Below are 14,352 nucleotides of genomic sequence, written 5' to 3' on the forward strand. Positions count from 1 at the left end.
ACCTGAACGATAACTGGTTATTATTACCTTATATTTGCTTCACGAGTAATAGTTTCTAAAAACCTTTAACAAAGATTACTTCCTAATCTGTCTGGTATTACCAGTCCCATTTCAAAGACCAGAAAACTAATGCTAGAAAGGTCAGACGCTGGCAGATGGCTTCATTGAGACCAAACACTCTGTCCTCTGACTCAGTCTGTCATGTCCATGTTTTAGGATGAAGCCATCAGTTACTGAGACTTTACTTCTAAAACGGAGGGTACATTTTTCTGAGATGACACCATGAAGGTTCCCCAAACCACCACCTTCTTTTCACAGCCTGGGAAACCAAGGCATGTGCAGGTAAGTAACTTGTCTCCAATAATTAATGGGCATGGAAACAGAATTCAGGGGGACTTATTTTCATTTCTCTAGTCTAGCACAGATCATGCTAGACGGCGGTGGTGATAAACTGAACGGCACTGAACAAACAGAAGATGGGAAGCACGGCGCAGTAAGCTCCGAGGCCAGACAGACTGGAGTATAAATGCCACCTCTGCCGACTCTCAGCTGTGTGACTTCAGCAAGTTTCTAATGCTTCTGCTCTCCCAGCTGTGAAATGAACAATGGCCAGCTCCCAGGTGTGCTGGGGACTGAGCGAGGTAGATGCCTAACATGTATGTTACCGCTCAATAAACAGTTAAAGTAAACGAACCAAACACATCAGCTTCTCCCAAAAAAGGATAGCGTAAAGAGAACTGACAGCCACGGAGTTGGAAACAGATGGGACTGAGTTTCCACCTCTGCCATTTACTGTCATGCTTGCTCTGCTCGCTCGCTCTGTCTCTCTCAAAAATAAATAAAACATTAAAAAAATTTTTTTTTCTTAACGTTTTTCTATTATTGAGAGACAGAGAGAGACAGAGCATGAGCAGGGGAGGGGCAGAGAGAGGAGGAGACACAGAATCTGAAGCAGGGGCTCCGGGCTCTGAGCCATCAGCACAGAGCCCGACGCAGGGCTCGAACTCACAAACCCGGCGAGATCATGACCTGAGCCGAAGTCGGACGCTCAACCGACTGAGCCACCCAGGCGCCCCCAAAATAAATAAAACATTTAAAAAAAGAAGAATATGGGTGAGAGAGCCTGGGACCAGTCCAGCTAAGATCAGCTCAGACCAGGAGAACACATCCTAATTTCTGGGAATTTAAGTAAATGGTCTATAGTTTTGTTTACGGCATATAAATTGTACGCTCATCAAACAAGTAAGTTCCCTCACTACAGGAATTATGTGTCTCCCTTCTTCCCTCCCCTCCCCCTTCGCCCCACCCTCCCTCCTGTGTTAGGCCAAGAAGAGGAGACCCAGAATAAAGGAGGTAAGGAAAGCTTAACAGGATCGTACCTGAAAAAAAAAGTTGAGAAAAAACAACGGGGATGTTCTCCATCAGGAGGCAACTTTAATGAGGGTTCTCTAGTCACAAGTACTTAAAATACTGACGAAGGGGAGACTCTTCACATGAAACTAGTTTGTGTTTACCATCGTTTTCCCTACACAAATTCAAAGGCGTTCTTAACATGCTGGGGGAAATGCTCTGGGGTGGTGAGTGGTCCTGTCCACGCAAATGTGCAAAGCAAAAAGTTACTTACTGAACATCTACTGTGTGCCACACACCACGTTAAGCACACTTCTTAGATGATCTCAAATTCTGACATTAATCCCACATGAGGTATTATTTTCCCCACGGGACAAATGAAGACACCGAGGTTCAGAGAGGTTAAGTAATTTGTTTACGGCCACGCGACCAGAAATGGCAGAGGTGGGATTTAAACCCGGTAGAGTCTCTAAAATGCGTATTTTGGTGCCATACCATGTTGTCCACTGAGGCTACCGAGTTCTCTAAAAAGCAGGGTGACTCAACAGTTAAGTGGGGAGAAGATCTGGCCAAGAGACATGTACAGAGAGCACAGGACAGCATTCTACCTTCGAGTTCTGGACACACAGAAGCAAACGAGGAGCCGCGTCTCACTACACAAACCCAAATGCTTGGATGAGCTCTTTTATTCTTCAGCTCTACAGGTTCTAAGAATGTCCATGCCACTCAGAGGTACTGACAAGTGAACACGGTTCAGGAATTTTTCCAGAATCCCGAGAAATGGCACCTGTAACTCACGACTGGTATCGAACCAAGCAGGCAACAGAGGTGATTACTTTTCACAGATTTCTCAGTTTACCAGGACCCAAGCGTTCTTGCACCCCCAGGTGTCCTTCTGGCACGTATACTGCTATACAAACTCACTTCACAGACTCCGAGCATTACAGGAGGTTCTATTATCTCGTGGATGTAAAAACTGACGCTCACATCGGTTACATGACTGCCCAACGTTGCACGGCTGGGCACTGGCCTAGACAAAACTCTGCTCTCCTATTCCCTGTCCGATAAATTTTCCCCACAGGACCTCCTCAATGCCTCCCCGCTTGATGCTTGACCACCTAGATGGCCCTCTCTATATCTGGGTGTTACGTAGCTATGGCTCCCTCTGGACATTTTCACCGAGTTCAACAAATGTGTGGGGCACTGGGATAGATGATGCAGATAATAACAGAGCTGACACACATTTCACCCTCCGGACAGTGCTACGCAAACTTTCAGATGTCACGGCACACACAGACAGTTGTAGTGGTTTTGTGGCACAAAGTGGCAAATGAGAATGCATGTGTCCAAGTGACCAGGGGAATCCTAGCCCCATGTGGCTGCCACAAGGGCGGAGGGGAACAGGTATCTTGGCGTGTGTGTATCTCAATCCAACATATGGTACTCTGGTTGGGAAGCTCTATTCTAAGGCTGAAAAGTACAGGGGACTGAGAGAAATTTACAAATAACTGGCAGCACAAAGAAAGCAACTGAGGAGACAGTCATTGTCTGCTCTCGTCAAACATAAATGAGCAGAAATGAGATGAATGCAATTTGCTTCCTTTCATAACTCCTCTTCCAAACGCATCAAGACAGAATAACCCATCCTCTCGTCAACAGATAGGTGATCAGTCCCACCGAGAAGGCTGCAGGGACCCTCGACACAGATGCCTCGCTCACGGGGAGCTAAAAACTACTTAAAGGATGGAAAGTGTGTCAGACAGCTCTTTGACTTCTTACAAGCGCTAGAAAAATAAATCAATAAGGGGAGGAAATTACATTTCAAGGTCATATTCGAATACGAAGGGAGAAGGAGGAAAAGAAGTCCCTCTAACACACACACACACACACACACACACACACACACACACACACGCCCTCTGTGGCCAAGCTCCGTCTCCATAAACCTAGTTAAAATTCTGCCTTCTGATATTTATAAATTTAGTCTGTCTGAGCCAAGTAGGTTTCTGCAATTCCAGATATCTAGGCTGAAGGGCAAAGGGCAAAGTGAAACTTTCAAAAGCTGGCTCGTGGCCAAGGGCATCACATCCAGGAGGCTCCCTTAGCAACACACAACAGCTGTCTGCTCAAGAGAGGGTGCCGCCATCTTTGCAAGGGGCTATAGATGCTCTTATGTTCGCAACTACAAGTAGCATGGGGTTTTTTTTTTCTCGTATCGTTGTCCCTGTCATCCCCCTAAAAGTTATCACATTTCACAACTTAAAAACCCCTCCAATCCCAGTAGATTTCTCTCCATCCCAAGTTACAACGCCGCAGTGAACAATAAATTCAAATAATGTGAAGGTATTAAGCTCTTGGCAAATGTAAAATGCTTTCTAATGTCTGGTTATTAATTACTATTCTAGCTGCTACAGACTTGGTGTCGGACCATGGGCAAGTCACTTTGTGACTTAATTACTTCCCTCATAAAATTTTCATAACAACAGTGACCTACTTCATAAGACGATTGTGGAGGACAATAAAAATTATTTAAAACTTTTAAAAGCTTATTCCTCAGCAAGAATCACGCCACCTATTGGCTCTTGATAGCTAGAGAGATGGGTTGGTTAGCGAACGCAGTGCCCCCAAAACAAAACCCAGGTGGGTCCTGGCCCGCGAGGACGACTGCAGCTCCCAGGCGGCCCGGCTCATCTCGCCCGCCCCCATCTGCCTTCTCCAGACCTGCCAAGCCCAGGGGATGACGCCGCACTGGTTGCTCACCCCTGCGCCTAAGCCTAACAAGATAAACAACACTTAAAAAAAAAAAAAAAAAAAAAACCAACCAGTGTCACCATCACGGCGAGGCTTCAAGAACCTAACACCTGGGAGTAGAAGGGGATGTGGCAGTCTGTGCTCGGAGGGGAAGGCCATTCGTGCTAGAGCACAATCTCGCAGCTTTCCACTCCTTATATGTGCAAGTGCAAGCCCTCACCCACAGCACTCTGTACTCACCCAGAGGTACATCATGTCAGACCGGGCTGCTCAAACTCAGCGGTCAGTTGGTCCTGGACTGCAAAAGGGCACTTCAGTGAACTGGAGGAAAGGAGGTGCCAGACTCGGGGGGGGGGCAAGGGCTCAGGGTGGGGAGAAACCCCCCCCCAATCACTTGAGCTTAAAAGTCTGAAACGACCGGTCTCCTCCCCCCTCCTCCCTCCTCTCCAGCTGACTGTTCTGTTGTGCTCTCTCCTCCCTCTCTCCCTCCCTCTCCCCCTCTCTCTCTGGGAGTTCCCAGCCCCGTGTGTCTGAACTGGAGAGTACAGCTCTCTCTCTCTATTTGCCTTCAGGGAATCTCTCTCTGCCATTCTACTTCTAGAAACACAATCATCACTCGCAGGGATTATTGCAAAAGGCAGGGATGGGCGGGGCTAGCAATAAACCACCAGCACCAGTTTCTAATGCTGGACGTAAACTAGTTTAAGATGGGTTCTTTAAACATGAATGAAGCAACCAAAAAACTCTGCCCTCCAAGAAGATCAAGGGGAATTGAGTCAAGTTTCTCCCCTGTCCATTTCTTCCGGAGCCCCCTCAGAAGTCAAGCATAAACACAGAACCGGCTCCGAGCCTATATTCCCCCGAAAGGCTGGCCTTGCACCACTCTCCTGGATAATTCCGAATTTAAAACAGAAGAAAACTTCCATATAAAACTCAAGTGGGCTTTTATCTTTTTTACCACTTGCCCTAGTTCAGATCAACACAGCCTCCCTTCTGAAGGGAGAAAGGACAAGGGTCACATGGATTCTAAGTGCCTACCATGTTGCAGATTCTTTACTAGACATGGGGACAGAGCAGGGGACAGAGCACGGGTTTGGAAGCTGGGTCTGCAAAGATTACCATCGTGGCCTGGGGAAAATCACTCAACCCGATGAGGCCCTTGTTTCCTCAACCCAAAGCGGTGTGTAGGAGTATTCCTTGTGGAGTCATTGTCATTAGCCCCAGTGACAGAAATGTGTAAGCTGTCAAGTTCCTGGGGACACGTTTCCTAATTTAGTGCAGCGCAAACGTTTAGAAATTTCCTCCAATTTGCCAGACATAGTTTGATCAATTAGGTTCCACAGTGAACAACAGGTATCGCCAAATCATCTGTCCTGCTGGTTCTTACTCAGAAAATAGCCGACTCCTTCATCCATCAATGCCCACTCTCTTTCCTTACTTCCTACCCATTTCTGCAGGTTCAAATCCAAAAGCCCACCCTGGCTACGCATGATCCCTCCCTCCGCTGCAAGCCTGGCCTTTGTAACGTGGCTCTCGCCATTTCTGCATTAAGTTACCACTGCATTCCCGTACCTACCAATCTTGACTCCTGTAGCCACACCTCTCAGGGTAGAGTCCATCTATTTCGGGCCATGGAATCTTTTGCACAGTACCTAGCACACAGTAGGTCCACTATACATTCTGTGTTTTGAGGACTATTTCACTCCTTTAAAGGAAAAACAAAATGAGACAAACAAACCAAGCAAACAAACAAACAAAAAAACCCAAAACAAGAGGCCTACCCCCTTGCAGCTGCCTCAGGGTTCTGTTCCCCTCAGACATGTTGAAACGGCTCTCGCCTGCTTGTAAAATCTCCAAGTAAGGTCTGCAAGCCTCACCCTCAAGGCAGGCCCTGCGCAGGTACAGGTCCGCTGGCTCTCCCCGCCTAATCTTTCCTGCTGTGGTGCTTCCGTATTAGGGCCCGCTCCAGTGGAATTCTTTGTTCTCTTAGGGTAGGAGACAAGTCACTTTTCCTTTTCTTCCACCACCAACTACCTGCCTTCTGCCAGAGAGCTTATAAGAAATACCTTTTCTCTCCTCCCACCTTCAACTCCCAGCTCATTTAAACTTGGAGGTGGGGCCAGTATTCTCAGCCTCACCCACACCTTTTCTTTTGCTTTCTGCAGAACCTCTCGGCTTCCTCTGAAGGCAGGATTACCTCATTTCCAGTACAAAAGAGGACTAAGAACTTCCAAATCTAAACCTGAGACAGCCTTTTTTTTCCAGTGGGAAAATAAATCTTGACTTTCTATAAACTGTTTCATCTATAATCAATTTTTAAATGCAACTCTCCTCTCTAGTTTCATAGTCTATGCCGGAAATCTTAAGTTACCAGACCTCTCTATACTCCATTCTTAATATCTGCATTAAAATCACACTGTTAAGCGACTGCAGTCTTTTCAAACTCTTTGAACACACAAAATGGACGCGTTCATTCTTAACCAAGTGTCAAAAAAACAAATACGATAGAATTTCGCGTATTGTCCCTTTATGGTGTTATCTTTTGGTCAAGTTTGGGATGGGATAAAGATATTCCGACTCTCCTGGAGCCAAGTAGAAGAAAAATGCGTAGAGAAAAGAGCTCTGACACAAAATAAGAAAAGTTCAGATATGTCACAAAAACCCGAAAACGACCTCCAAAACACTCGTAAGTGGATCCATTATAAACTTTGGAACCACAGGGAGAGTTTGTAAATTCCTACTCTAAACGATTCTCTCCCTTTTCTCCTTTTCTGATCATGATTTTTAAAACTGGGTAAACAGTCTGGTCGGAAATCAAACTCTTCTGTTTTCGTCACAGACACCAAAAAAACTCCAAAAATTCACAGGCAAGCTAAGCGAACCTTCTTTATTCATGCTCCTGCATGTCCACATTTTCCTACCTTAAAAAAAAAAGGGAGGGTGGGGAAGGAAAGAAAACAAAGACATTAGAGGGGGAAAAAAATCTCCCCAATCGTCAAAGCCAAATTAAGGAAACCTATGATTTATAGCCGGTGAAGAGACACAAAGGTGTTAACAATTCCACACCATGAAGACGCTCTGAAAAGGATCACGGTCTTCTCTCGTACATACGATCAGGATGCACACATACTTCATTCTGTTAGAACATTTCATCAGGCTATGTGACTGTACTCTGAAACTCAGCGGCTGAGTATTAGCTCCGAGGAGAGAACATGTGAATCGGAGCATCAGAGAAGGAAATGTCCGAGGGAGGGCCCACAGAGGAAGTCTGGCATGCCTGCTTCTGAGAAAGAAAAAATCAGATTATCGGGGACAGCAATATGGGTGCTGCCAGTAATTCTAGCCCTATAATGCATCTCGAATTCCTGCTTCTGAAAGTGCTGGATTTTGTAATGTGAAGAGTCTGGTGGACCAGACGCTCAGAAGGGTTTGGAGCCCCATTCCGTATTCTCTGCCACAAAGTCTAACAATTCAAGAGACTGCATGTTTTATGCAGGTTTCTCTGTGGGTATAAAAGGCTGCTGGGGGAAGCGTGTCCATCTGAGGAGCCAACAAAATTTCGTAAAAATATACCTGGGAAATCAGGCACTGCAGATTTTTCCAGAAGAAATCCAAGACAACCCTCTGTACATAATTTATATTCCTTTCGCCTTCGGGACGGGTAGAGACAACACACACTCACCACAACACTGAGCTACAGACATGGGCCGTATGAGGGCCAACTGAATTTGAGTTAAAAAAAAAAAAAAGTTCAAAGAATAGGGCTCTTTTAACCTTGCTTCCTCTCAGCTTAAAATAGCAAGGATTCCCACAGGGCAGTTCTCTAACAGAATTTTGCTACTCAAAATATGACCCATAGACTAGTATCAGCAGCCCGAGCATCAGCGGGGAGCTACTTAAGTAGGAAAACTCTCAGGCCCCGCCCTAGACCTACAGAATCAAAATCAGCATCACAACAAATGCCCCAGGTGGTTTGCAGGCACATTCAAGTCTGAAAAGCTGGTCCAGATAAAGCACTGTCCTCACAAAGCGCCGGAGACTCAAGGAAGAAAGGCAGAGACGTGGCTGCATTCTGGTCAGGGGACTCAACCCCCTGCAAGACAAACCCGGGAGTGAGTATCACACCCCTGCTTGATGGCTTCGACAGGACACCACCGGCAGCTGTTATGTACAAAGAACATTCCACGTGCCTGAACCATGCGTGCGTTTTCTCAATGCATCTTCACAGTGTCTCTGGAAAGGAGGCCCTGCTTTATTTTTTTTTTTTTTCACATATAAAAGGAACTTGGGACTCAAAGGAGCCAAAAGCTGAACACAAGTTTGTCGGGCTCCAAGACAGTTTCCACTGCGCTATACTCACTCAATGATAAAATCAATCAAGACTGCCAAAATCAACCGAAATTTTACCCTGGATATAACCCTGCAGGCCACCTCTGCCCATTCCCAAGACTGCCAGCAATCAATGATACAGGTGAGGTTTGGAATTCAGGGGACACACACTGTGAGTTCCCAGAGACTGCGGCTCGGGCCGGTCAAGTACCACTCCTATTCCCACGACCAATGTCGTCAAGAGCATGGTTTCAGAAACCTCTTCTGAACTGCGGTTACCTTCTATGAAGTCTAAAGTGAGCTCTAGACGCACGGGTGGAGGGGGAAAAAGGGTGCATCTCAAAGCTCCCCTCTCAGTAAAGCTACAGGCAAATTGGTGATGTATGAGCGCTCTTACCCCTGCAGTGTTTAGGGAACCCAGAGCAACCGGCCCTAAAAGAGGAAGATGCGTTATCTTTACGTTATCTGAAGAGCTCTGTTCTTCCTTTACTATGTTTCAATCGTGCTCTTAAATAAGCTCCCGTACTTCCACGTAACTCGCTCTGTTACCCCTCCAGTACAATTCCTGCCCTCTTGGGAAGCCCGTGTCCCAAACACTTTTTCATTATCTACCTACTCCAGCCACGTCTTCCACTCCGTCCTCTGTCCAACTGTGATTCCATAGTTCGTAATTAGCATCGCACCCTTGCAAACACCCTCAATCCCGTGTCCTCTCCACCCCTGCCACGTGGCAAAACTCCAATCTCCAATCCTGGTGAAACAGTTATCTGCGTTCTCTGCGCTTGTGCCCACACAACTGAATGCTGCTGGAAAAAGATCACATAACCAAGCTGGCCGACTTCACTAGAAGTTCATGATCACAAAGCTCAACGGGGCACTCATCCATGCCAAGCAATCCCACCAAAGCTGCCCCTGTAAGCTTCCTACTCTCCAAAATGACTCTTGCCTTCTCCTCAAACCTCCTTCAATTCTCTCCCCACCATCTGACTTTCAGCTGTTGCTCTACCCAAATATTTCATTTTAAAAGAGGAGCATTCAGGGACGCCTGGCTGGCTCAGTTGGCTGGCCCAGTCGGTGACTCTTGACCTCCGGGTGGTGAGTCTGAGCCCCACGTTGGGTGCAGAGACTATTTAAAAATAAAATCTTAGGGGCTGTGGGAGGGGGGATGGGCTAAATGGGTAAGGGGCACGAAGGAATCTACTCCTGAAATCGTTGTTGCACTATGTGCTAACTAATTTGGATGTAAATTTTAAAAACTAAAAAATAAAATTGAAAAAAAAGAATGGAAAAAAAATAAATAAAAATAAAATCTTTGGAAGGAATGAATGAAGGAATAAACAAGCCAACAAACAAACAAACAAATAAGAGAAGCGTTCAGACAGCGTCTTCTGTCCAAATCTACAATCCTACCTAGAAATGCAGGAATCTCCTCTTCCTTAGGCTCTGCTACAACGAAGGAAGCATTCCTGGCGTCACGGCCCATTTCACCGCTTGTGCTCACGCCCCTCCCCGGGCACCCCTGTGAGGACTGTGCTGCTCTGCTGATCACCCTGCCTCTTGCATCATCATCATCACCTCTTTACTCATCACTATCGTGCCAGCAAATAAACAGACGCCCACCCTCAGAAAAACCTCCCTCCGCTTTCACGCACTGATGGGGAAAGCACATACTGCTGCCATCGCTCTGGGGGGCAGTTTGGCAGTATCTATTAAAATCTGAAACACACGTGGCCTAGGGCTCAGCAGTTCCAACCTCCAAGGAGCCTAGCTTAGAAAAGCCGCACAACTGTAGAAGGAAGTTCATTACAGCAATCTGTAAGAGCAAAAGAACTTTAAAAAACGCCAAGGGCCTATAGTAGGCAAATGACAAAATGAACCATGGTTTTTAAAAAATTCTCCTTTGACCCCTTACCTCCCTACCACCCTGCTCACCACTTCACAGTAATGTTTCCCCAAAAAGCTGACAACACCTGTCTCCACTTCACCCTTCATTTCTTCTTCAATCTACTCAAAATAAGGTTTCCAAGCCCTTCACTCCATTGAACTCCATTGAAATGGTCAATGTCGACCACTTCCATATTACTTAATTCAAAGGGCATTTTGTGGTCCTCGACTTATCTGATCTCTTCGCAGGATTCAACCCAGTTGCCAACTTTCTCAGACCTTCTCTTTTTCTAAGCTTCTGAGATACTATAGTCCAGGCACTGTTCCCCCACCGTCACCCCCCTACATCACTGATTACTTCTTCTCAGTGCCTTTTTCTGGCTTCTCCCTCAACAGATCTCTAGAAAGAAAGTGTTCCTTGCAGCTCAATCCTGGGTCACGCTCTTTTATTGGAATTGTCTCATCCATTCCCATTGCTTCAAATACCATCAACATGCTAATAACTACCAAGTTATAACCCAGCCTAGACCTCTTCTCACGCTCCAGTGGGACTTTCAGCCATCTCACAGACGAGTCCCACATTACGGGCTCTTAATTCTCCGCCACCACCACCTCCTGGAAACCCAGTATACACTTGGTGTTCCCCTACCTCGATACGTGGGACCACCTGGCAATTAGGAAAGGCAGCGTCCCTTCCCTTATCCCTCGCCGCTCACATCAAACCCATCAGCAAGTTCTGTGTGTCTGACTTCCCCGTCTCCTCTGCCACCACCTTAAGCCAAGCCACTGTCGGTTCCTTCCTGGACATCTCCACCGTTCCTCCACTTCCGCTGTGGCTCCCCTTCAAAACATTCATCACAGAGCAGCCTGAGGGAGTTTTTGAAACACAAATCAGATCCTATCACTCCCATGATTCTATAGCTTCGCCTTACACTTGACAATGTCCTCTATCTGAAGTCCTTAGACTGGCCTTTAAGGTCCTAGATGACCTGCTAAGTGCCTGCCTCTCCAACCTCAGTGCACATCATTACCTGGCCTTCAATCACTAGGCTCTAAATGCACTGGCCTCACGCCAATTCCTGATCTAGTCCACCCCTCTCCTCAGCTCCCCCCCCCCCACCAAGAAGATTTTCTTCTTGAAACCTCTCCTCATCCTGCTTTATCCTCTGCAAGGCTGGCTCCTTCTTATCTTTCAGACCTCAACTTAAAAACACCTCCTCAAATAAAAAAACTCTCCAGACCACTCTCTCCAGTTGGAGATCCTTCGCCCAAGCCCCTGCTCTCTACTACTGTGCTCGTTTTATTTTCCTCCTAGCAGATATCAAAATCTATCATTTATTTATTCCTTTGGTTTCTTATTGGCTTTCAACTTCTCTATTAAAAAGCAGTATTTTATATATACCACATACAACTGAGATCTTCTACTATGGAACATTTTATCCCTTGACTTTTTATTAAGGAAGGTCAAAGTTATTTGTAGGAGTTTCTGGCACTCAGGCAACTAACTAAGTCCTATAAATAAAGTTAGAGCGCTACTCATTTTGCCCTAGTAACCAAAAGGGCTCAAAGTTTTGTGATAGCTACAAACCATAAATACATGCCTGCACCAATGGCTTTAGAACAGTAGTTTGCAATAAACATAATACTGGTATGAAAAAGCAGTTTAATCCATTTACTTTAAGCTAAACTGAACACCAACTTTCCAAACTGCCTCCTTCCCAATACTATAAATGTGTTCTGCTAAGCACAGTAAAATAGCATCCCAATCCAAGCTCCACTACAATCAAGCTTGCTGTATAGAATTATCCAGAGTCTAAAATCATGCAACCAGGGGCACCTGGGTGGCTCAGTCGGTTGAGCGACTGACCTCAGCTCAGGTCATGATCTCACGGTCCGTGAGTTCGAGCCCAGCGTCAGGCTCTGTGCGGACAGCTCGGAGCCTGGAGCCTGCTTTGGATTCTGTGTCTCCCTCTCTCTCTGCCCCTCCCCCACTCGTGCTCCATCTCTGTCTCAGAAATAAATAAACCTTAAAAAATATTTTAATAAATAAATAAATAAATAAAAACATGCATCCAACACAGTAAGCTCTAGTCACTATTTGAATTTAATTCAACTAGTTAACATTGAATTTTTAATTCCTCAGTCACACTAGCCACATTTCAAGGGCTCAAGAACCACATGAGGCTAGTGGACAGAACAGATAAAAAAACATTTCCATTGTCACAGAAAGTTCTATTGGACAGAGCTGTTCTAGAACATGGTAACTAGGAAGCAAAAGGTCTTCCAAGTACCCAAAATACCAAGATGTTCATGTACTTTCATCAGCAGGCAGGGAAACTCCACCAGGCCTTCTCTCAGAATCTATTTATTTTTATTTTAGAAATACATTTCTGTCCTGGTTACCTGGCTACTTGCCCACTGAACATTTAAAAGGCAAATTAGGAAAAAGGAACTAGGAAGCAGTAAGGACTGAGTACCAGGGGAAAGGGGAACATTATGTTAGAGGCAGCCACATCAGGAACCAGAGAGACCAAGAGAAAAAAAATCTAAAAAGCAGGTAAGGTATTAAAATGCATACAGATGTCAAAATGGGGCCATATAGTAAGGCCAAACCAGTAAATGTTCCTGAAATACCATCCTTTCAGTCATAAACTATAATTGATGTTGACAACTGTGTTAAAACCATTAACAAAGTGTCTACTATTATACTATGAAAAAGAAATAAATTATATAGTTATATAATACACTTTGCAAGGATTTATTTCCAAAATAACGAAATCTTAAACATCTTGGTTTTTAGAGAAGGGAAAATCCTCTGAGCGAGCTGGAATACACCACCACCAAAAATAACTCATTCCTAAAATATTCTGCATGGTCAAATTTTCAATTCAGTTCAACCAACATGAACGAATGTTCAGTTAAACCAATATGAACAAATGTTGTTTACAGAGCAGGGACAGATACGAGAATAAGACAAGATCCTTCTGTTCAAGGAATTATGGTTCCTCCATACAAAAGAACACTATATAGCTTTGGCAGGGGGTAGAGAAAGTTCTTGGAATACTCTACTATATATTTTTAAGTGATAAAAGAAACGTTCAGAATAATGTATAGCACATTATCATGAGGGGGAGGGTGCAATGAGGAAATATACACAAAATGGTAAAATGCCTATTGTCTCAAGGCAAAAGGCACTGGGAGGGCTCAAAACCAGAATCAGGAAGCAACTTTTCACTATACGACTGTTTTGTACCTTATGAATATTGAGCCATATACATGTACTGTCACCTAAGTTTGTTGTTTTTTTTTAAAGCAAGTTCTCTATCCCCAAGAAACCTATAATCTAGTAGCTTACCCAGGCTTCAAAAAACTGAAGGGCTAAAACACTAAAAAAAAAAAAAAAATTTTTTTTTAAAAAGGGCACCTGAGTGGCTCAGTCGGTTAAGTATCCGACTTCAGCTCAGGTCATGATCTCACGGTTGGTGGGTTCGAGCCACATGTCAGGCTCAGAGCCTGGAGCCTGCTTTGGATTCTGTGTCTCCCTCTCTCTGTCTCTGCCCCTCCCCTGCTCACGCTCTGTCTCTCAAAAATACATAAGCATTAAAAAAAAATTTTTTTAAACTGAAGGGCTAGACAACTTATATTTAACTAGTTAACTTATATTTAACTAGTTAACTAGGGCTCTTTAACATATTTTATTCTTACTAAAAACCTCACTCTCTACTATTTGAAATCTCAATTAATGAATTGATTTCAAAAAAACTCAAAGTTGAACTGTTACAGAAAGTGCAATGATCCTTACCATGACCTCATATTAACTTTTGAAAAAAAAAAATGCTTGCATAAAGATGTACACTTTTCAAGAATAAAAACATCTTACTGGATAACCCAGAAAAGATTGGTTGAAAACCTCCCAGGAAAGCTACAGAATGGTCTTCTGTACCATATGGGAGGCAAGGTCAGGTCGCTTTGATAGTCCCTGAGAGGAGAATGCTGGTGACTTCCCAATATTTTTTCTTTCATTCTACCTTAGTAACA

At 44.8% G+C, this 14,352-nt stretch overlaps 1 protein-coding gene across 10 annotated transcripts in view; it reads right to left on the minus strand.

The window, feature by feature from the left end:
- Nucleotides 1-14,352, minus strand: part of RBFOX2 (RNA binding fox-1 homolog 2) — a 287,489-nt gene that overhangs the window by 153,861 nt on the left and 119,276 nt on the right. The window contains exons 1-2 of one of the 10 annotated variants that reach the window (XM_047865305.1): nt 5,979-6,126; nt 5,678-5,806 (exon numbers count right to left, since the gene is read on the minus strand). The exons of 6 other annotated variants lie outside the window; for them this stretch is intronic. Coding sequence is in view for 1 of the 4 variants with exons in the window: in XM_047865302.1 (XP_047721258.1) it covers nt 4,342-4,356 (15 nt within the window). In the remaining 3 variants the exon portion in view is untranslated. Of the gene's footprint in view, nt 1-4,341; nt 4,455-5,677; nt 5,807-5,882; nt 6,127-14,352 lie in introns of those variants that run through there. 3 more of the 10 variants (XM_047865308.1, XM_047865307.1, XM_047865302.1) reach the window with 3 other exon arrangements.

Source organism: Prionailurus viverrinus, chromosome B4 (genome assembly GCF_022837055.1).
Source record: "Prionailurus viverrinus isolate Anna chromosome B4, UM_Priviv_1.0, whole genome shotgun sequence".
NCBI lineage: Eukaryota > Metazoa > Chordata > Mammalia > Carnivora > Felidae > Prionailurus > Prionailurus viverrinus.